At 40.5% G+C, this 24,524-nt stretch overlaps 1 protein-coding gene across 1 annotated transcript in view; it reads left to right on the top strand.

Moving 5' to 3' along the window:
* The window catches only part of CCDC162P, a 94,066-nt gene that overhangs the window by 51,001 nt on the left and 18,541 nt on the right, over nucleotides 1-24,524 (top strand). The window contains exons 10-17 of the mRNA XM_006881228.1: nucleotides 1,203-1,370; nucleotides 5,792-5,944; nucleotides 6,184-6,315; nucleotides 7,027-7,179; nucleotides 9,929-10,138; nucleotides 19,985-20,105; nucleotides 21,817-21,944; nucleotides 24,010-24,131. Coding sequence (XP_006881290.1) covers nucleotides 1,203-1,370; nucleotides 5,792-5,944; nucleotides 6,184-6,315; nucleotides 7,027-7,179; nucleotides 9,929-10,138; nucleotides 19,985-20,105; nucleotides 21,817-21,944; nucleotides 24,010-24,131 — 1,187 coding nt within the window. The remainder of the gene's footprint in view (nucleotides 1-1,202; nucleotides 1,371-5,791; nucleotides 5,945-6,183; nucleotides 6,316-7,026; nucleotides 7,180-9,928; nucleotides 10,139-19,984; nucleotides 20,106-21,816; nucleotides 21,945-24,009; nucleotides 24,132-24,524) is intronic.

The raw sequence follows: 24,524 nt of genomic DNA, 5'->3' as shown, positions 1-24,524 counted from the left end.
ATTCTCATTAATTATTATTTTTTTTTATTTTTTATTTTTATTTTCTTATTTTTGGGTGCGTGTACCGTCAAATCAGATCTGACTGGCACAGGAGGAGATTGTCCCTCCTTACCCGGCAGAGCATCTGGTGGATTCGAACAGTTCGCCTCTGGGATTGTAGTTGCAGCTCCTTGCCACTAGGCCACCAGAGCTCCCCTACAGTTCTCATTAGAGGGAAGTTGGTTTTATTAAAAATGTCTTTTTTATTCTCTTGTATATTTTTCTATTGAGCCCGGATAGAACAACACAAAACAAAACCCATGGTCACTGAATCTATTCTGACTCATATGAACCCCATAGGACTAACTAGAACTTGCCCACAGAGTTATCAAGACCATCATTAACAGAAGCTGGCTGTCTCATCTTTCTCCTGTGGAGCAGCTGGTGGGTTTGAATCACTGCCCTTTAGTCAGCAACCTAGTACATTAACCACTTCACCACCAGAGATCCTAAATTGGGAAAAATGCATTCCAGAAGAGAGAAGGATTTGAGCTAAGAAGTCAAGAGTGAAAGGTCCAAACTCACTATGAAGTCCAGAAGTAACGCTAGCTGAAAAGTGCACTTTGTTAAAGCAGGTTGAGGCTCAATTGGCATCAGCACAGAACAAAAGTAAGAGTAAGGTATTTATCCATTCAGTGGTGGCAAGTTGGGGTAGTCACAGCAGTTTCAAGGGCCAGGGGCCCTTTTCCACTATCTCAGCACTCTGTTTTATCTCCTGGGGTAGTCACCAAACCTTTCTTAGGGTAAACATTATTCAGATTGTTTACCATTTCCTGGAACACAGGGATGCATTTGCATAGTCAGAAGGTCAGAACAATGGAATCATTTTGGTTCCAATCTTACAAAGAGAAGGCCACATTGAAGATAAAGAACAAGACAAGTGAAGAATTTCTCCCACCTGAAAACTGCTCATGCAGGGGCTTTTCTGAAGTCACGCACTCAGCAACCATTTATTGAGCACCTACTATATGTCTACCACTGTTCTGGGACCTTTGAACCAACCTTAGTGTCTTCTATTCACTTCTGTGTGGTAAGATATTGACCCTCTTCTTGAGGCTCAGGGTGGAAGTGCAATTTCAGCACTGATTCATACACAACTGGTTTGTAGCAGCTCTCTGAAATTCCTAAACTCTTCTCCATTTAATAAAGATTTCTGCTTCTAGGTTACAGAGCTCAGTCATGATATGATCATGGAAATCACTGCTCTGAGGGCCCAGCTCACTGACTTGGAAGAGGAAAATCTGAACCTGAGAAAGCAGATTCAAAAAGAAGTCCGAGAAGAATATGAAGCATTAGTTCAGGCTTTGTTTGTGACATGTTTACACATAGAAGTGAGTGTCCCATGTCAGACATCTGGGCAGACCTGTGAGGAACCAGGGCTAACTGTGACTGTACACAGAGATCAATGACAGACTGTGCTTTGAGGTAACAAGAAGTTCTAGAGCCCTAAAATATTCCAGTTCTAACCTTTCACTGCAGAAAAGACAGGCATCAGTGGGTTGTCGTTATTTAATCCTGGCAGACACTGAGTGTTAGATAATTCCAATGTTTTTTATTTTTCACACTTGATTTCCACTGCTATCTGATTGCCCAGCACTGCTGTTCCAAGGCCCCAGAAGTTTGTAAACACAGTTTTATTTATCAAATGGAACTATTTAATAGCAGAGGGAGCTCTGGCAGCCATGGGAAAAAGCTGGGCTGTCAACCTGAAGGCCTGCAGTTTGAAGGCTCCTGAGTGATTTACTGCCTCTGAAAGCCCACTGGAGGGTCAGCTGTGAGTTATTTCCAATTTGACTGCACATAACAACATTTAATAGGAGACTGAGACATGTCGGACCAGATCAGACCCTAGTGTGGTTGGAAACAGCCACCTTCTGCAATCCCAGTGGCAATATGAATCAGCTTCTAGAGAGTTCCCCAGCTATCAAAATGCACACCAGCTTGTCTCTCGCCTCTGGTGTTACGGAGTTGAGGTCCATCAGTGAAGGCCGATCCTGGAATGCTCTCAGGTCTGTGGAAGTCATTCTCTCACATCGTCCTACACCTACAATAGGCCATCAGGATCCAGGTCCAGCTTCGCAGTAAGTGTGAGATTCAACGCAAGTGTACCACTGCTGACTCCAATACCTGCAAGCCAGTTGCTGTCAAGTCAGTTCCAACTCATGGCTTCTACAAATATGTCAGAGTACAACTATGTCTCATAGGGTTTTCTAGAATGGATCTTGTAGAAATAGAACACCAGGTCTATCTCCTGAGGTGTCTCCGGGTGGACTTGAATCTTTAACTTTTCAATGAGTAACTGACCATATCAATAGTTTACACCGCCCAGGGATCCCTAGTCTGCCACAGCCTCCCCTGCTATTCACCTTTCCTTACTATTGGGTACAATGCAGGGCAAGCCCCATTTAGGTCCTTATTTTTTCAGCTGTTCCTGAGGATTCCAGAGCAATTGCTAGGGTTGTTATGTTAACAAAGCCTTCTCCAATATTTTGCCTTGGCCTGGTCATCGCAGAGAGGACTAAAGATCTCTGTCTTACTTATGAAGGACCTCAATGTACAAAATTACACATAATAAAAGATCAAAACAAAACGAACTAGCCCTGGTGCTGTGGGAGGGGGCAAGGTGCCAGGGTAGGTGGAATTTACTGAAAATCTTTCAGATATAAGATTGATGGAAAAATTGTAATACTTAAGTTCTGCTTAACTTCTGCCAGATTCTAAAGTAAAAAAGTTAATTCTCAACTTCTCTCTGGAGAAAATAGTTTCACCAGATCCCTCAAAGCAGAAAATCCTGCTAGCACAAGGTCCCAAGAATTCAATAGGGGTCAGTGATGAGACAGCAGCCGGGCTCCCCACAGTGATTCCCCAGTAGCACTCAACCTTCCTGCACGCCTCTCTAAGGAAATGGTTAGAAGGTGAGGGGACACCACAGCCCTGATTCTCATCGCAAGGACATTGAGTCTCTGGATGCACATACCTCAGTACAACTCACTCAGGCCATTTACCCCTTGTTATCAGTCAGTAAGGGAGCTCTGGTGGCTTCTTGTTATGTGCCACTAATAGCTCGGAACCCTGCTCTATCCTGAGCCAATCTCACTATCTCCAATCCCAGATACTTTGTTAATTCATCTCATGTAGGGTCTTCCTCTCCGATGCTGTCCCTCCACTCTGCCAAGCATTATATCCCACTCCAAGGACTGGTCTCTCTTGGCAACATGCCCAAATCATGTGAGACAAAGCTTCAAAATCCTTGGCTCCAAGGAGCAACTTGATTTTATCCTCTCTAGGATGGACTTGTTTGTTCTCTTGACAGTTCATGATATGTTCAATACTCTTCTCCAGCACCACAACCCAAAAGCATTGATTCTTAGTGGTAAGGAATTGTGCTGCCAACACAAAGGTATGCAGTTCAAATCCTAGCTGCTCTAACGGAGAAAGATGAGTAATTTCTCATATGATTTACTACCTCTGAAAGCTCACTGGAGGGTCAGATGATCAGTTCTGACTCTGTGGTAAAGTACAACAACAATAACAATAGCAATTGGGAAAGAGCTGTTTTGGAATGAAATGGTTGTTGTTGTTGGCAACCCTATGCACAGTAGCTCCAAATGCTGCCCTGTCCTGAGCCAGTCTCACTAATTCTGACACACCAACTCCCATTGCCTTAGTTACTATATCAACCTGTCTCATCTGGGTTCTTCCTTTCCTGTGCTGTCCCTCCACCCTTCTGAGCATGATGCCCTTCTCCAAAGACCATTCTCTCCTGGCTATGTGCCAAAAGTATGTGAGACAGAGCTTCAAAATCCTAGCCTACAAGGAGAAACTTGGTTTCACCCTCTTCAAGACAGACCTATTTGTTTTCTTGGTGATCATGACAGTGTTGATTGTGGACCCGAGCAAGCTGTAATTTTTAACAACCTTAATCTTTTCTCCATCTATCTTGGTGCTGGCCATTGGCCCACTTGTAAGAATCTTTGTCTTGATGTTGAGCTTCAAACCATACTAAAGACTACAGTCCTTGACCTTTTGCAGCAAGTGCTTCAAGTCTTCTTCAGTTTCATCAAGCAAGGTTGTGTCATCTACATAATGTAGGTTGTTGATGAGTCTTCCTCCAACCTTGATGTCACACTCCTCCTCATAAAGTCCTGCTTCCCAAATGATCTGTCCTGCATACAGATTGCAAAGGTATGGGGACAAAATGCATCCCTGACACACTTCTTTCCTGATTTTGAACGATGCAATGTTTCACTGTTTTGTTCTGAGGACTGCTTCCAGGTCCAAGTATAGGAATGAGGTATTTGCTGGAGCCTAAATAGGAATGCAATCAACCTGATTCCTTTCTATACTTTATTTCCTTTAGAGTTCTTTGTTAGTAGTGTCATCAAGTGTGACGCATAGTGACCCTATGAACATTAAACCTGAAAACTGCCCTAACCTGTGCCATCTTAATCATTTCTGCCATATTAGAGCCCATTGCTTCTGTGTCTGTTTCAATCCAATTCATTGAAGATCTTCCCTTCCTTCGCTGATGCTCCACTTTTCCAAGTGTGATATTGTTCTCCAAGGACTGACTAACAGCATGTCTAAAGTATGTCAGATGAAGTTCTACCATCCTTCCCTCTAAAGAGCATCATGGCTGCATTCTCTCCAAGACACATTTGTTTGTTCTTTTGGCAGTCTGTGTGATAGTCAGTGATCTTTTCCAGCACCACAACCCAAATGAATCCATTTATCTATTGTCTTTATTCACAGTCCAACTCTCAGATGCATACCAACTGGAAAGGCCATTGCGAGGATCAGGTGCATCTTAGTTTTTAAATTGACATCCTTGCTGGGTCAATAACCTGACTGCAGAATTTCCCAATGTAACACGTCTTTTGATTTCCTGACTGTTGGTACCAAGCAAGGTTGGTTGTTGATTATGGATCTGAGTAAGAGGAAATCATTGACAATTTCTCTCTTTTCTTCACCTACTATGATGTTGCCTATTGGCCCCACGGTGAGGATTTTTGTTTTCTTGATATTGAGATGTAATCATAATGAAGGCTGTATTCCTTGATCTTTTGTAGCAAGCCCTTCAAGTCCTCCTCACTTTCAGCAAGCAAGGTTGTATCATCTGTACAATGCAGGTTGCTGATGTGGCTTATAGACAGTGTTTCATTGGTCACTTCTGCTCTGAGACAACTTGATTGAACAATACCTTAGGACAGACTTCTCAAGTTGTCTCCAGATTTGGAATTCCCAGGGAACTAATCTGTCAGATTCCCATCAGTGGCCTCCAACTAGTTTGCCTATTCAACCTGTCTTGGACAAGCTCGACATGCTTGTTTTAAGACATGCAGGAGTCCAAATGATGAAGGTCTGTGGATGAAAGACAACCCCCAAGAGGCCACTAATATGACTTCCATGTACTATATCAATAAACAATTGGAGACATAGCTGACTGATGCAAACGGTTAATAATCTTGACTGCTCACCAAAAGGTTGGTGGTTTGAGTCCATCCACGGGCACTATGAGGAGAAGGCCTGATGATCAGAGGCAAAAACAATCTGAGCACAGTTCTAATCTGACACATATTGGCTCATTATTGGTCAGTTACCATGGCAACTGGTAAGATAATTATCTGGTCAAATAATTGGTGGATATTTTAACATGAAATTAAGTTTGAAACAGAAAACTCCCTCTTCTTCAGTTGCCCTTCACCTCCCCCATACCCACTATACTTCATTAACTTGAGTTTGCAATTTGCAGGAAAAACTGGATGAAAACCAACTTAATCTGATCCAAAATGTATGTGAGCTCATCAGTGAGGTGAGAAGAGAAGGCATTGACAATATGAAGGATCTGAAGAAAAGATGGGGCTCTGCCAGGCCTGAGAAAGGAATGAAGGAGAGCCCAGACAAAGTAGGTGATCCTATTTACCAATAGGATAACAACATCACAGAGTAGCACTGGGTCTTACTGTTAATTTCCATTCCAGCCTGGTTCCCCTGAGAAAGCATTGCATCAGGCATTTATGCAGGGCACCACGGCTCTCTGTGTCATCTTTCGCAAGACATGTTTCTAATGCAAGGAATCAAGTCTTTTCTCCAGGAAAGTAAGTGTTAGGAGCAGACTTTTCTGAAATGAAGCCTTCTTAGCAGGAGCAGCTGCAGACCTTGGAGGAGGACAATCGCAGCCTGGCAGCCCTTGTGTGCAAAGCCAGGATCCTGGGCCGCTGGAGGCTGGCTGTGCAGCAGGCGCACTTCCGGGGCCAGCTGAGCAGGGCGCAGGAGGTGAGCGCTGCGGGAGGGAGGCTAGCTGCCAGGCTGGTGGCAGGTGCCAGGGGCCTGCTGAGGGAGCTGGCAGTTAGGGATTCTCCCTGGGAAGGCACAAGGCCAGAGCTTGGGGAAAGAGAAATAAGAGGCAGGACTAAATGGCAAGAGAGAACTGAGCAGAAGATTTGAGATAGTGTTATCAAAATACTGCACATCTTTGGGCTTTGCCCATGATTCACCTGGGCTAAATGAAGAATAAGACAATTAACAGAAAAACTGCTTTTAAGCAAAGTGAAACCAAAATACAGATTGATAGTTATTTGGAAGCCTTCCTTCTTACTGTTTCTAAAAGTCTTTATTTACTACTCTGATTTGTCTCACTTTAAATGAAACTCTTGGGAGTTGCACTCTGCTGGAAGTTTTAACAAACAGTAGATGATGAAGTGGTTTAGATACTACTTAAAACTCTCCTTGCTCTTGAGTCGGAACAAACTCACAGCTAACCCTCCATTGGATTTCCGAAGCTGCAAACCACACAGGAGGAGATTGCCCATCTTTTTCTGAGGAGCCGCTGGTAGACACCAAGCCCCAGAGAGGCAATGCGTTTGGGGTAGCCACACAACTCCCTGCAGCCTAGGTCCCCAGTGCTCCCAGATATTGTTTAGGAAACTAAGAGTGTGAAAAGGATACTGATTTTCTATCGTTCTACTGTGTTTGGGACATTTGCAGGAAGTTATTCAGAACAAAAAGGAATGTTTGAGGACCAAGCTAATGGCAGAACAAGAAGTGGTCTTGCTTCGGCAAGAGCTGCAGGCTCTCAGACAGGCCCTAGCCAGGGCACAGGCTGACAACATAAGCTTGTGGAGGCGGCATGAGAACCAGGTATCTGGGTGGTTGAGCAGCACTTCCTCTTTTATGAACATGCTCTTTGAAGCCAAAAGGGGCAACTTGAAGCAGCCACATGGCTGCCTGTAAAAGTCACCAGAGCTCAGGACAATCTGAGCAGATCTTACAGGCAAGTCAAAGATGGCTGGGTCCTCAACTTCTCTCCTTCTCCCCACACTCCCAAACAGGAAACCAAGGCCAGTGGCCATCTGGCTACTTACTTGGTTTATTGTTGTTGTTGTTGTTGTTGTTATATGCCATCGAGTCGTTTGCGACTCATAGCGACCCTATGTACAACAGCCCTAAACCCTGCTCTATCCTGTGCCAACCACATTGCCTCTGACACACCCATCCCGATTACCCCAGTCACTGAATCAATCCACCTCATAGAGGGTCTTCCCCTCCTGCACTGTCCCTCTACCCTACCAAGCATGATGTCCTTCTCCAAGGACCTGTCTCTCCTTACAACATGTCCAAAGTATGTTAGACGAAGCCCCAGAATCCTTGTCTCCAAGGAGTAGCCTGGTTTAACCCTCTCTAGGATGGATCTGTTTGTTTTCTTAGCAGTCCATGGAACATTCAATACTCTTCTCCAGCACCACAGCTCAAAGGCATCAATTCTCCTTCTATCCTCCCTAGTCATTGTCCAACTCTGATGCATAACAAGTGATTGCAAAGACTGTATCAGGCGCACCTTAGTCTCCAGAGAGACCCCATTGCTCTTGAGTACTTTAGAGAGGTCCCTAATAGCAGACTTTCCCATCGCAATACGTTTTTTGATTTCCTGGCTGCTGGTGCCCGGAGTGTTGACCGTGGAGCCAAGCAAACTGAAGCTGTGAACAATCTCAATCTCTTCACCATCCATCCTGATGCTACCGATTGGTCCAGTGGTGAGAATCTTTGTTTTCTTGACATTGAGCCTCAGTCCATTATTCCTACATAAGATCAGTTTTCTGCAGAGGTATCTTAGAGCTTGGGCTTCTGCTTTTCATGTCCTAAGCCCCAATTCACAGATAGCAGTCTTCCTTTGCAGGCTGTCAGCTCTCACAAGCAGGGAGGTTCTCCCTTCCTTGATGATCCACATTTAGCCCTAACTCTCAGAAGTTACTGCTGCTCCAGAGAGGCTGGAATCAACATAAAGGGTTCTTAGTCTAAATTCTTAAATTGTATGCTCATTTAGATGATAACATAATTATGATAAAAACAAAAGGGGGGAAATATGGGAAGCCAATACTAAGTATTTGTAATAAACTGAATGCTATTTAAAAACATTTACAACAATAAAAATAATCAAGGAAAAAATTCTTAAATTGTGCTAACCTAATGAAAATTATTAAAATGGAGAGATCTGGGATTTAAAGAAGGGAGCTCTGGTGGCGTAGTGGTAAGAACAGCACCGTCAACCCAAGGCAGGCAGATCGAAGTTACCAGCTGCACCATGGGAGGGGGGAAAATGGACAATCTATTCCCATGCAATTGACAGCCTCTGAAAAACCTGCTAAGGGTCAGCTGTGAGTCAGTTTCAACTCGATGGCACACAACAATAGCAACAGAGATAGGGAATGAACACATAAGTTTAAGTAACAGCCCAAGAAAGCAGAGCATGAAATAGAAGTTATTTATTTTATTCTTTTGGACCCTAATTCTTCCATTATTGTGCATCAGGGAAGGTATTAGATAAAGTACTTAGTTAACAGTCAAGTCACCATACAAAAGTCAGTAATCATGATATTACCATGATCAAGTATTGACCAAGTATTCATGGTGTAACTCAGAACAATTTCAGAACAGAACCAAATTATTACCACTCATTTCCCTGTTTATCGGACAAGTATCTGGCTTCCCCAAAGTACTGAAAAAAGTAAAAATAGAAGCAAGATTAGAACCATCTTTTCACACCCATTACATATGCTGCATCACTCTGTCTCTAAATAGTAAAAAATAATGTTATCACAAGATAAAGCAGAAAAATAGTGCCAGTGTTGTTGTGTGACATCAAGTTGGAACTAACCCACAGCTAACCTTCTAGTGGGTTTTCAGAGGTAGTAAACCACACAAGAGATTGCCTGTCTTTCTAGCTCAGAGCAGCTGAGGATTCGAGCCATGTGCCTTCAGGATGGCAGTGTAGCTCCTTACCTCTCACTAAGCACCAGTGCTCCCAATTGCAAGTGTAACTTACAATGAAAAGCAAAAACCCAAAGGGACTACTGTGGAATCAGTTCCAATTGACCCTGTTCTGGGCCACTGTTTCTTAGGTTTTCCAAGGTTGTAAATCTTTACCGAAGCAGATTGCTTCATCTTTCTCCCATGGAGAGACTGGTGAGTTCGAACTACTGGCTTCTGGTTAACAGCCCAACTGGGACTCTACTGCATGACCACGGCTCCTTTTGGTAGCTTGTGACAGATAGGACTATTTGATCAATAAGCCAGTCAACATACATGCTATCATCAAATCTTGGTGTTAAGAGACTAGATTATTTGGCCTGGTAGTCATGTGTTGAGGCATTTGTGTGTTTTTTTTTTGGTTTTGCCCTGGACAGTGTCTAAGGGTTTGTAAACATCAGATGGGGTAGAGACCCTGGTGGTCTTGCTGTTGTGAGCATAGGACCTTGGGCCCAAGAAGACACCACATAGTTCTACCCCAGGGCCCTAAAGGAGGGGATGACAATAGTGCTGAGAGGCCTCTTGTTTCCACCTACCAAGCAAGCCTCTGCCCTGTGTTTCCTTTGACCTTGCCCTACCACAGGATCAATTGCTGAAGGAGTTAGAGCACAAAGTGACCCAGGAAGCTCTCAACCAGCAGCAATTGGATTTAATGAGAACATCCAGCATAGAGAAGCTCTTAGGTGATGTGGAGCAAAAAGAACAGCAACTGCAGCTGCTTGCTGAAGAGGCTGAGAGGACTTCTAGACTGGGCCAGTTTGAACAGAAAAAAATCAAGAGAAAAATACGACAGGTAAAAGCCTCCTTGAGAAGCTGGAGCTACAGTAAGAGAATGAGGGTGCAGTGGCAGAAACCATTTCATTCTACAGGTTTTTGTTGTAGCCTTTTGCTTTTAAAATTAGTGCTCTCAACCTCTGTTCAGGGAGCTCTAGAGAGTAAGGAGTTGTACTGCCATCCCAAAGGTAAACAGTTCAAGTCCACCAGCTGTGCCGTGAGAAGATGGGCAATCTCCTCCCATGCAATTTACAACCTCTGAAAACTCATAGCTTAAGGGGTCAGCTATGACTTGGTTTTGACTCAGTAGCAATGAGTTTGAGCTGAGTCAACCTTTGTCACATCCAGGTACAGCAGGAAAAATGTAAAGTTTACTGACACAAGGGTAACTCACTGCTCATAGCAAGAGATGATGGCTCCCTCAGGGTTCAAAGTCTTGGCACATTCATAACTCATCTGAAAAACAGGTTCCCACCAAACTTTAATTGTTGATCTAGATGTTGTTGTTGATATGTGCCATCAAGTCACTTGTGACTCATGGCGACCCTATCCTGTGCCAATCTTACTGTCTCTGATATACCTACCCCCATTATCCTAGTCACTGAATCAATCCATCTCATTGAGAGTCTTCCTCTCTTGTGCTGTCCCTCCATCCTCCCAAGTATGACATCCCTCTCCAAGGACTGGTCCCTCCTTGCAACATGTCCAAAGTATGTCAGATGTAGCTTCAGAATCTTTGCCTCCAAGGAGCAGCCTGGCTTCACCCTCTCCAGGGAGAACGTGTTTGTTCTCTTAGCAGTCCATGGTATATTCAATACTCTTCCCCAGCACCACAGATCAAAGGCATCAATTCTACTTCAATCATCCCTAGTCATTGTCCAGCTTTCTGATTCATAGCACGTAATTGCAAAACCATGGCCTGTATCAGGGTCATTTTAGTCTCCAGATTGACATCATTGCCCTTCAATACTTTGGAGAGGTCTCTGACAGCAGACTTTCCCAATGCAATGCATCTTTTAATTTCCTGGCTGCTGGTACTAAGAGTGCTGATTGTAGAGCCAAGCTAACGGAAGCTGTTAACAACCTCAATCTCTTCACCATCTATCATGATGCTGCCAAGTGTTCCAGCGGTGAGAATCTTTGTTCTTTTGATGTTGAGCTTCAATCCATATTAAAGGCTGCAGTCCTTGACCTTCTGCAGCAAGCACTTAGGAACTCAGAAAATTCTGAGAAACAATCCAGGAAAGCACCAAGATTTGTTTTTGTTGCTGTTGTTAAGTGCTGTTGAGTTGATAATAGCAACCCTGCGACCAGTAGATCACAGAAGCCATTTACAAAAGCATTTTATTCAAGGTGTTTCTGGAATTTCAGAGACAAATGTAAGGAAAGATGGTTTGAAGGCACAATATTTTTGTTGTTAAACATACCCCACATATACATATAGATGCTTGAGTGTGGATTAATGCAAAGTCTTACAAAGGTCTTACAAAGGTTACCACAGAATGTAATTATAAAAAGGGAGGGGAGATACAGCACTTCAATCATAGATTGACTTAATTTATCAATTAATTTACTGAAGTTATTAGAAGAAATTGGAAAATTAAGTTGTTGTTTTGTTTTATTTAGCCAAGTTTTTTCAAGTGTTGCACAAAGAGGCAATTAGTAAGAATGCTCCACTAGGTAAATATGCTGCCTGTAAAAAGGATAAAAGTTAAATCAAAAACATGCTTGAATGCTCCACTAGGTAAATATGCTGCCTGTAAAAAGGATAAAAGTTAAATCAAAAACATGCTTGAATGCTCCACTAGGTAAATATGCTGCCTGTAAAAAGGATAAAAGTTAAATCAAAAACATGCTTGAGAAAATATTTTTTTTAAAAATGGAGAGCAAAAATAAGTAGCTATTATTAATGTTATGTGCTGGGTTTGGTGAAATTGAAAGCTTGGTTCAAATCCTCCAGTATTTTCATAGGGAAAAGATGAGACAAACTCATCTTGTGAATAATCTATAGCCTCAAAAATGCGAATCAATGGAAGTAGGTATGGTGTTCTGGTATAGCATATTTTTAACTGAAAAAGAAGGTGCTCATTCATTTCATGAAATGTAGACTAACATATGCCTGAATTTGAAAGGAAAATTTATCATCATACATTTACCTGACAAATTATGCCTTTTCTAAAACTTACGCATGAGGAGCTGTGATGGCTTAATGGTAAGGAGTTTTTATGCCAACCCAAAGGCAGATAGTTTGAATCCACTTGCTGCTGCTCCATGGGAGAAAATCCAGTGGAAGATCAGCTAGGAGCCTGAGCTCATTGTTACAAGAGTGTCCATCCTGCACACTCATGTTTATTGCTGCTTTGTTCACAATAGCAAAGAGTTGAAGACAACCCAAATGCCCATCAACAAAAGAATGGATAGAGAAGCTGTGGTATATTCATACAATGGAATATTATGCAGAACTAAAAAACAAAGAACTCATGAAATATTATACAAAATAGGTGATCATGGAGGACATTATGCTGAGTGAAATATCTCAGTCACAAAAAGACAAAGACTGCATAATGACATTGTTATAGAACAGGACTGATATGGGGGTTGGGAAGAAACTTAGAAAAGAAGGGATAAATAATGTACATGGCACTGAAACAGCAAGGGAGAGAACTGTATAAAAGGAATATATGATTAGGTATTATTGGCATGACAAGAGTCCAGAATAAGAGCTGCATAGTAAAGTGGTGGTGGTGGTAGGACTGTATAACAATGAAAGAAATTAAAAAAAAAACACAACTAACTGGGGGGGGGGGATGTGGAGAGTGGACAGGGAAGAAAATGTGAATAGAAATTTAAGTTCTTTATAAACTTTCATTAAAATAAAAAGAAATTTAAAAGAGTGTCAATCCACCTTGAGAGTTTTTCTTTCTCTGACTGTCCACCTTTCCAAGTAAGATGTCTTTTTCCAAGGGCTGGCCCTCTTGACAATATGTCTGAAGTATGTGAGATCAAATTTCACCATCCTTGCCTCTAAAGAAAACCCTAAGGGGTGCATTTCCTCCAAGAAAGACTTGTTCTTGTGGCAGTCCATGGGATATTTAGTACTCTTCTACAATATCACAATTCAAGAGGACCAATTCTTCTTGTCATCCTTATTCCAACATTCAGGTCCATAGCAAGTAATTGAAAAGACCATGGTTTGTATCAAACACACCTTAGTCTTTAAATTCACATCATTGCTCTTTAGCACTTTGGAGAGGTCCTTGACAGCAGATTTCTCCAATGTAACACACCTTTTGATTTCTTTACTGCTGGTACCATGGATAATGATTTTAGATCCAAGTAAAATGAAATTGTTGGCAACATCAAGCTTTTCTTTCTTATCATAATATTGCCTACTGATCCAGTGCTAAGAACTTAGTTTTCTTGAAGCTGATATGTAATCCATAGTGAAGATTATAGCCTTTGATCTTCTGCATTAAGTGTTTCAAGTCCTCTTTACTTTCATTAAGCAAGGGGTATCTTCTGCATAAAGCATGTTGTTGATGAATCTTCCTCTAAACCTGATGCCACATTCTTTTTCATATGGTCTAGTTCCTCAATTTATTTCCTCAGCATACATATTGAATAAGTGTGGAAAAGGATTCAACCCTGAATGCACTTCTTTTCTGATTTTTAAACCATGCAGTATTCTCTTGCTCTGTTTGGGCAATAGCTTCTTGGTCTATATATAAGTTTCACATAAGCATACTTAAGTGTTCTGGGATTCCCAATTTTCACAATGTTAGTAATAATTTATTATAATCCACACATTCAAATGTTTTCAATAGTCAATAAAACACAGGTAGACATCCTTCTGGTATTTTCTGCTTTCTGTCAAGATCCATGTGACATTAGCAATGACGTCCCTCATTCCACAGACTCTGCTGAATCCAGCTTGAATTTCTGTTCCAGACTTTTTGAATAATCTTCAGCAAGATTTTGCTTGCATATGATACTAATGACATTGTCTGATAATTGTCACATTCTGTTGGGTCACCTTTTTTTGTGAATGAGAATAAATATGAGTCTCTTCCAGTCAGTTGCCCAGGAAGCTATATTCCAAATTTCTTGGTATAGGCGAGTGAGAACACCTAGGACATCTCTTTGCTGAAACATGTCAACAGGTATCCTATCAATTCTTGGGGCCTTATTTTTTCCCAGTGCCTTCAATGCAGCTTGAAATTCTTCCTTTATTACCATTAGTTTTTGATCAAATGCTACTTTTTTCTCAGCCAGTTCTTTTTTGGTACAATGACTTTATATTCCTTTCATCTTCTTTTGATGTTTCCTGCATCATTCAAGATGTTGCCCATAGAACCCTTCAGTATTATAACTTGAGGCTTTAATCTTTTTTTTCCGTCAGTTTTTTTCAGCTTAAGAAATGCTGAGCATGTTCTTCTGTCTTGGTTTTCTAACTCCAGTTCTTTGCACATTTCATTATAATACTTTGTCTTCTTGAGCTTTGACATCTTCCGTTAGTCTCTCTTACTTCAGCATTTCTTCCTTTTATTTTTACCTATCTCCATTCTAGTGCAGTTTCAGAGTCTCTTCTGACAACCATTTTGGTCTTTTCTTTCTTTCCTGTCTTTGTGATGACCTTTTACTTTCTTCATAAATTATATCCTTGAAGCCATTCCACAATTCACCTGTCCTTTGGTCACTAGGGTTTAATGATTCAAATATATTCTTGAGATGATTTTAAAGTTTAGGTGTTGTAGACTTAAGGTTTTATTTTGGTTCTTGTGGACTTGTTTTGCAAGTAAGTAATTCGTGATCTGTTCCATGGACGTAGGCTTTCAGGGCTTATCAAAATAAGACTGCTGATCTTGAGTTTCTCCATCAGTTCTTTTCACAGATGTAGTCAGTTTCCTTCCTCACCATCAGGTGAGATCCATGTGTTTAGTCACTATTTATGTTTTTAAAAATGTTTATGTTTTTGAAAGTATTTGCAAGTAATAAATCTCTGTACAAAATTCTATCATTTGATCTCCAGCCTCATTTCTTTCAAGTCTGTCTTTTCCCACTAACGGTCCTTCTTTGTTTCCAACTTTTCCATTCCAGTCACCAATGATTATTAGTGCATCTCGATTACATATTTGATCCATTTCAGACAGTTGGTAAAAGTCCTCAATTTCCTCATCTTTGGCTTTAGTGGTTGGTGCATATAATTGAATAATAGTTGTACTGACTTGCCTTCTCTGTATGCATATGGATAGTATCCTGTCACTCACAATATTTTACTTGAGGATAAATCTTGAAATATTCATTTTTACTATGAATGAAACATCATTCTTTCTCAGATCATTCCCAGAATGATAGATCATATGACTATCTGATTCAAAGTAGCCAATATTAGTCCATCTCAGCTCACTAATGCCTTGAATGTTGACCTTTAGGCATTCCATGTCCTTTTTTACAACTTCTAATTTTCCGAGATTCATACTTCACAGGCCATGCGTTGTATGTTTTCCTCTTTCAAGATGGTATTTATTAGATTAGATGCTTAGTCATCATGGAACATTCTTTTCCAAGATGATTGCCCTCTAAAAGGTTTACAGAGGTCATTTGAATAGTACCTGAAAGCTCTCAACAGAGCTAAAATTCATTAAGAGGAAACACCTGGTTGGGCTGTGGTTGGTTACTCATGTAAGGTATCGTCTTGAGTCTTGTGATCTCTTCATTGGCTGCATGCTGGCCTTCTTGGTTTGAACCATTTCAAGGGAATAGACTTTGATTCAGCACATTACGTAAAGAGAAAAACTAAACAGGAAAGTCTGTGATTCAGAGTAAACCTAGTAGTAACTCAGTTAAAGTCCAAAAGAGTTAAAATTTTCTACCTATTAATTGAAATGTGGAGCTTTGGTGGCTTAGTGTTAAGAAACTGCACTGCAATCCCCAAGGCACAGGGTTTAACTCCACCAGCTGCACTGTGGGAAAAGAATGGGCAATCTCCTCCCTTGAGATTTACTGCCTCTGAAAACCCTCTAGAGGGTCCATACAACAACATTAATTGAAAAATCATCTTGATACAAAATCAGAAAGTATTATTATGTTAACAGAAAAGGAGTAACTCTCATCTATAGATTGCAGGGTGAAGAGTCAACCTCTCAACAAAAGAATTCAACTTGATAAGAAAGTCTCCCTCAAAATGGTACTTCTAAACTAAGAGGTCATTACAAACACAGAAGAGAAAGAAAACACCAAGACGGATTTCAGAAGAGAATAGGAAAATTTCATTAAAGTATCAAGAATCCCAAATAAAGAGAAGAGATGAACAGACAATTTCAAAGGGCAGCTTAAGAAGACAAAGCAAAGTACTTATATGGAATGTGTAAGAAGAGCTGGAGCTGGAGAATAAAAAGATAAGAACTTGCTCGGGAAAAGACCAAAACAGATGTCAGAAGAGACTGTGAATATTGCACTAGAGTGCCGAGAAGCCAAATCAGAGGGAAGAATTCAAGATATTAAAGAGCTGAACAGAAGATTTCAAAAGGCAGCACGGGAAGAGAAAGTATAATATTACAATGAAGTGTGCAAGGAGCTGGAGTAAGAAAATTCTTCGTGTAAGAAAAATATACATTTATTGGGTGACCCTGGAGGACATTACGCTGAGTGAAACAGCTCAGTCACAAAAGGACAAATATTTCATAGGGCCACTATTGTAAACCGAGACTGACATTGGTGTTGAGGGAAGACAGAGAAGGAGGGGAATGATGTATACTGCATTGAAACAGATGAGGTAGAAAACAGCTTAAAAGTGATATATGATTGGATATTATTGTCATGATAGGAGTCCAGAATGAAGGTTGCACAGTAGAGTGGACTTGGGAGGAGGGATTGCAAAACAGTGAAAGAGTTTTTCTTTTACTTTTAAAGGAGAACAGTGAATTGGAGGAGGCAGGGGGGAAAGGGCAAAAATGAATGGAAACTAAAAAAAAAAAAAGAAGAACTTGCTCACCATTTCTCAAGCTGAAAGAATTAAAAAATAAATTTTAAAAAATCAAGCCTTGAGTTGCAGTTCTTGAGAGATTCTATGGGAAAAATCTTGAATGGCTCAGAAAGCATCAAAAAAAGAAGATGAGAGAATACACAGAGTTATTGTACCATAAAGAATTGGCCAAAATTTACACCAAAATATTTTAGGGAGTAGCATATGATCAAGAGCCAATGGTGATAAGGGAAGACATGCAAGCTGCACTCAATGCAGCACTGACAAAAAATAAGGCCCAACGAATTGATGGGATATTAACTGACATGTTTCAATAAGATGCAGCCCTGGACATGCCCACCAGCTTTGCAAGCAAATTTGAAGGACAGATATTTGGCCAACTAACTGGAAGAGATACATATTTATTCCCATTCCCAAGAAAGGTGATGCAACAGAATGTGAAAGTGATCAAACAATGTCATTAATATCACATACAAGCAAAATACTTGTGAAGATTTTCCAAAAATGGCTAGAATAGTAAGTACATTGACAGAGAACTGCCAGAAATGCAACCTGGGTTTAAAAGAGGTGATGGCACCAGGGATATCAATGCTGTTATCAGATGGATCTTTGCTGAAAGCAGAGAATGTCAAAAGAATATCTGTTTGTGCTTACTGGCTATGCAAAAACCTTTGACTGTGTGGATCATAACAAACTATGGATAATACTGAGGAGACTGGGAATCCCAGAATACTTAATTGTGTTTTTAATAAACCTATACCTAGACCAATGAAGCTCTTATGGCCTAGTGGTATGAATCTGTCGGGCAATCCCAAAAGCATGCGGTTCAAATCCACCAGCTGCTCCGCAGGACAAGGATGGGCACTCTCCTCCTATGTGATTAACTGCCTCTGACAACCCAATGGAGGGTCAGCTATGGGTCAGTCCTGACTCTGCATACAACAGCAACATACCTAGCCCACGAAGCTGTTCAAACAGAACCAGGGAATGCTGCATGGTTTAAAATCAAGAAAGGCATTCATCAGGGCTGTATCCTTTCTCCATACCTGCTCAATCTTTATGCTGAACAAATAATTTGCGAAGCTGGACTTTATGAAGACGACTTTGGTATTAGGATCGGAGGAAGACTCCTTAACAGCCTGTGATATATAGATGATACAACCTTGCTTGCAGAAATTAAGGAGATCAAAGACTGCAACCTGCAATATGGATTATATCTCAACATCAAGAAAACAAAGATCCTCACTACCAGACCAGTAGGCAACATCATGATAGATGGAAAAGATGGAGGTTGTCAATGATTTCATCCTGCTTGGATCCACAATCAACACCAGTGGTACTAGCAGTCGAGAAATCCAAAGACATACTGCACTGGGGAAGTGTCAGGGACCTCTCCAAAGTACTGAAAAGCAATGATGTCAGTTTAAAGATTAAGGTTCGCCTGATTCAAGTCATGTCTTTTCAATTATCTGCTGTTTATCTGGACAATAAATAAGGATGACAGAAGAAAGATCGATGTCTTTGAACTGTGGTGTTGGAAAAGAGTGCTGAGCGTCCCATGGACTGCCAAAAGAGCAAAAAAGTATGTCTTGGAGAGGGTACATCCAAGAATGTTCCTTAGAGGCGAGGATGGTGAAGCTTCATCTTACACACTTTGAGTATGTCGTTAGGAGAAACTATTCCTTGGAAAAGGAATGATGATGCTTGGAAAGGTGGAGGGTCAGTGAAGGAGAGAAAGACCCTCAATGACATGGATTGGCAAAGTGGCTGCAGCTATAGGATCAAGCATGTCAGAGATGATAAGGATGGCACAGAATAGGACAGGATTCAGATCAGTTGTTCATTGGGTCACTATGAGTCATACTCAGCTCAACGGCACTTAAAAACAATAACAGGTTAAGAGGACAAAGAGCTCCAACCAATTATGGAGCTCTCTTTCAACTGTTGTTCTAAACTCAACGGCGTTTCTCCCTTTAAAAACATTATTAAAGAGATGTTATTTTTCATTATTTTCTTGCCTGTTGCATAATTTACGAGATCTGATAACCAAATTAATGTTTAAAAACACTTGAGAGGACAGCTTCTAGGAATATAAGAAATAACCCCCTTAAACGTTTGTCAGACAAGTCCAGGGTCTCATAGTGTGTACAAAAGCTTCTAGTAGAATCTATTTTGGCACTGTTAGAATTTAAAACACCTGGAGTGAAATTTTTAAGATCATGTGTATTCTTTTTTTATCATTTAAAAAAATTAGGTCACTATGAGTCGTCTACAACTCGATGACACTTAACAACAATACCACCAACATAGAGAGAGCTCTGTGGGCCTGGCAGATAGAAAGTTATGCTACCAAATCAATGGTGGGCGATTTTAATCTAAGGCACTCAGGGCTGATTTTAATTGTTTTTGGTCAAACCTTCTTCTAAGTGGTATTGCACTGGTCTGTCCATTTGCTGTAAAGAGGTAACTCGTGGTTGCTGTGATGCTAAACACTGTGACACTGATGTATCAAATGTGATAATGGTTACCCTTGGTGGAATGTGGTCTAGTGTGGATAGCATGCAAAGAAGTCAAACCTTTCCTCTGCTTAAAGCCTCCAGGTTCATCACTACTTCTCTGGTAAAATAAACATTACAGTTGTAACTTTTGTAAGTAAACTCTTGGCTATAATAAGGTACAAAGGAGAACCCAAAGGTAGCCACGTTTGCTCTTTGAGAAAGTTCTTCACTTTTATGGAACTCTAGCTTCTTAGAAGGTTGAGTTTAGCAAAACCCAAACTTCCACGGGTCCCACACTCGCCCTGAGGCTGTTCTGTGAATGGAGAGGATAAAAATGTGCACCCCAAAACATTTCTATATTTTTAAGCACTTTTTCTTACAGATGAGAAGCCAGCTTGCTCAGGAGCGCAGTATGAAACTGGATGCTTTCCAGCGTGTAGAAGAGCTAAAAAGCAAGCTTAATGACACTGAACAATCATCTGTCCAGATGAGCTCGCCAGGTGGTAAGGATCCTTCCTCTACAGCCACTCACCCCTCACCTAGAAACACCTCTGTTTCCAGGTCTGAACTAATAGAGTCTTATCTAACTAGTGGTTATTTATTTGGGTGTTCAATGTTTGCTGAATGAATCAGTCTTAAGTCTGATCTGCAGTCAGAACTTTCTACTTATTTCACTCTGGAGAACAGATATCATATACTGAAATATTTCCATATTAAAAGCTAACTCCAGGAGTATATTGGGGAACTTAACTGATTTTGAAGCATCTTAATATCTGGGACACAAATGTTCACATTTTTCAGATATTATTCATAAAGTACTTTATGATTCTGGACTGCTGGAGGCTTACAGAGACCTATGAAAAGGGTAGTTGAAATGGCCTTCCAGACAGTGCAGCAGCATGCAGCTCCAAAGACCAAGCCCCAGTCTGACTCTAAACAAACTTGCTCACCATGCAGGCTTCTGAGGGCTTGTCATGTAACAAAATAACATGAAGTCAGTTACTATAAACAGGGATTTATTGCCTACAATTTTAGAGGTTGAGAGTCCCACATTAGGGTGTCAGCTACGTTAATTCCTTCTGAAGTTCTGAGAAATAATCTAGTAGCTCTAAAACATCCTTTATTTGCCTCTACAGTGTCACATGGTCCTTCCTGGTTGTCTCTATGTATTGTCTTTTGTAAAAAATGCCAAGGGCCATGTGAGGAGTCTTATCTGACCATTACCAACTTCACAAAGGGAAACTGTCCCCATCAACAGCATCAACAACACAAAACCAATTCCCATGAGGTCAAACATGCTCCCATACCTTTTTTACTCATCCCAACATCAATTTTACTGCTTTACTGGATCCATCATCTCATGTGATAGTTCACAGACCACACAGAATTATGTTGGGGAAGTCAAAAGGTTATAATCCTTGTTAGTAATAAAACACAGGACAGCTTCTAAAACGTACTCACAGGCACCTCAGCCTTGAACCTCATGGCTTTAGACCCATGTTATAAAATTCTCAGTCCTGCCAATATTGGCTTCCCACTCCCCATCCCACCACCATCCCCCTATTGTCCAACAAACTTGTGCAAAGGCTCTTAAGCTTATCTCTGGTTCTGTCCGTGGTGAGTAGCAGACAGCGCAGTCTCATGTCATGTATCTTTGGTCCTCTGCTTCAGCTATGGCTGCTGCTGTAGGTATAATGCAGCAAGAATTTCTGGGCCTGGATGATGTGTTATATTCTCTTGCTTCTTCATCTTCACAAGCGGTAGGGAAGGTTCTCTTTCTGCTGTTGAATGAACTTAATTTAATGATGAGGTTAGCCAATTCACTTCTGGATTGGTGGGACTAGCCAATGCCCTTGTGGATAGACTAACACACCCTCTTCACATGTTCCTGCCCATTCATGTGGTAGAGTAAAATTCAGTGGCGAGAAAAGCCATCTTGAATAATAAACTTTACCTCTTCCTTTATATAAGGACACCAGTCATGCAGGATTATGCTTTACTCTACTCCAATATGATCCTCCCTGGTATCTGTGCCCACAAGATCAATTGTCAAAACTGAACCTGTCTTAGAAAATGGTATTATCATCTATCAAGTTACTTCAGCCAGAAATCTAGAGCTACTTCTTGCTTTGCAAATCAAATTAATTACAAAGTCCTAGTAGTTTGGACACTTCATGATTACCGGCTGTAATTTAACATTTTTTTCCATTTTAGGACATGTATCTCGGGCTCTTTACTCCCTAAGTTCTACCTCCACATCATCCAGATACTCCCAGCAACACTTTTTAAAGACTAATCTTAGAGACAATAAAATAAGAAGAGGAATTCAAAGGCCAAAGACTGTAAGTGATTAATAATATGTATGAAACAATGAACACTTAGAAACAATTAAGGACTTAGAAAAGGTAACTGTTACATAATGGTTCTAAAATAAGTGCTTTGGGTATGGATAACAAAATTCTGATGCTGAAATGTGCCCAATGCACCTATTCAATTATAAGTCAATAATATGAGTGTAAAAGTACCACATCCTTGCTGTATTCTCTCTCTGAACTTCTTTTTGTTTTTTCTTTCCCCCCTAATAGTCTACAATAATTAGTTAACTAGCAGTATCAGATCTACTAACTGTATTCCCTAGAAATCATTTCAGAAGTAATTTTAAAACACATGAAGAATCAACCCTCTATGGAAATTTTAAGAATGATTTGATTGAAAGTGCACCTGATTCTAGCCACCGTCTTTTCAATTACTTGTTAAGCTTCTGAGAACTGCACTGCAAATAAAAATGAAAGAATAATTCATGAATAATTCAAGAATAATTGTGGTGTTGAAGAGTACTGAATATCCCATAGACTGGCAAAAGAACAAATAACTATGTCTTGGAGAAAGTGCAGCCAGAGTGCTCCTTGGAATCAAGGATGGCAAATCTTTGTCTGCTTCCTTAGAAAGGGATATTATGCCTTGAAAGGTGGAAGGTTAGAAAAAGAGAGGAAAACCCCCCAATGAGATGTATGGGCTAGGCATGGTGACTGCAGCAATGAGCTCAAGTGTATTAGAGATGATGAGAATGGCACAGGACAGGCCAGAATTCAAATATGTTGTTCAGAGGGTCATTATGAGCTGTATTCAACTCGAAGGCACCAAACAGTAGCATATGCCAGTTTAGGGTTCTGCATTAGCCTTTTCCAAAAGGAAACAAAGTTCACTCTACACATATGGCTCAACAGGGCTTTCAGGATTCAATCACCATGTTAGCCCCCAAGCTCCATGTATAATGAACATTCCAAGCAATGAGAAAGAAGAGCAACAGAAGTTAGTATCACAAGTCTTGTGTTAGAGAAGGCTACTAAGTATAGCTAAGTGCATTAATTTACTGAATTACTGAGATTTAAAAGGCTAACAGTCTAAGGCTACTGTGTTTGCCATGATTTTATTAAATTAATGAAGAATAAATAAGTATCTAGGGGCAGGGGAAGAAAAAAAGGGGGGGGAGAAGTGTTTATTGGACAATATAAAATATACAATATAAAAATGTGAAGCAAAAATGTCCTAGGATCAGGAAGGAACAATGCTAGTTGTAGCTGCTTCAAATCTAAGGTCCAGTATAATGCATAATACACTGGGTTGGCAACTGAAAGGTTGGTAGTTCAAATCCACCAGCACCTTTGCAGGAAAAGGATGGACAGTTTCTTCCCATAAATATTTAAAGCCTCAGAAAGCCTAGAGAGAGGGTCACTAGGATTCAAAACCAACTTATGGTAGTGGAAATACTATTGAATACTATGGTAGTGGATTAATACTATTGAAGATGAATTTATACATGACTGGAATGGAAGAATACACAATTAATTATTTCCTTAAATTAAAAAATGTAAAAGAAAAAAGCACAGCCAAAATGCTCAATAGAGACAAGGATGGGGAACCTTCACCTCACTTATGCTAGGACATATTATTCCTTGGAAAGGGACATTATGTTTGGAAAGGTGGAGGGATGGTGAAAGAAATTAAGACCTCCAATAAGATGTATTGACAGTGACAGTAGCAGGAGCTCAAATGTGTCAGAGAGGATGACGAGGACACAGGATTCGACAAGGTTCAAGTTTGTTGTTCATAGTCAGTGAGTCATACTTGACTTGATGGCACTTAACAAAATACATCATGGCATCTTAAAAAAATTGTTACTGTTCATTCCTTAGCTGGAAGTGACACTTGATTACTTTCTTCCTGACCATTTCCTTTATGGCTGTGAAAAAAATATGTACATGAAAACATGCTAAATGGCTGGACCCACATGCAACCAATAAATAACCTTTGCTTTACTAGTAATGACTTTTCATGATGCTATAGTAAGGATTGTTGACCATTTTCTTTAAAAACACCAATATCTACTCAACATTTTTATTACAGGTACCTACAAAACACACAAGCAGAATCAAAGAAGTTTTCCTACCCAATGTGGTAGAAAATATCCAACTTGCCGGTTTTCAAGTTCAAACTGCACCAGCTAGAGTCCCATTCAGACCTGATTGGTAACTATAGCTCCCTTTTCCAAGTTCTATTTCTGTAAACATTTTAATAAATAAAAATTACTCCTAACATCATTAAAACTTTCATCTAGTCTTTCTTGAAAAGGTATGGAGAGACAGGACACATCCCTGACGTACACCCTTCCCAATTCTGAACCATGCAGTGTTGCCTCTTGGTCCAAGTATAGGTTTTGCATTAGCACGATTAAATGTTCTGGGATTCCCATTCTTCTCAAGAGTCAGCCACAGTTTGTTATAATCCATGCAGTCAAATGCCTTTGCATAATCAATGAAATACAGATAGACATTCTTCTGGTATTCTCTGCTTTCAGCCAAGATCCATCTAACATCAGCTACAATATCCCTAGTACCACGACCCCTTCTAAACCCAGCCTG

This window comes from Elephantulus edwardii, unplaced genomic scaffold (assembly GCF_000299155.1).
Source record: "Elephantulus edwardii isolate Elephantulus edwardi_28Jun2011 unplaced genomic scaffold, EleEdw1.0 scaffold00013, whole genome shotgun sequence".
Lineage (NCBI taxonomy): Eukaryota > Metazoa > Chordata > Mammalia > Macroscelidea > Macroscelididae > Elephantulus > Elephantulus edwardii.
The sequence above is the reverse complement of the archived record's forward strand: the minus strand, read 5'-3'. Positions and strand labels throughout refer to the sequence as shown.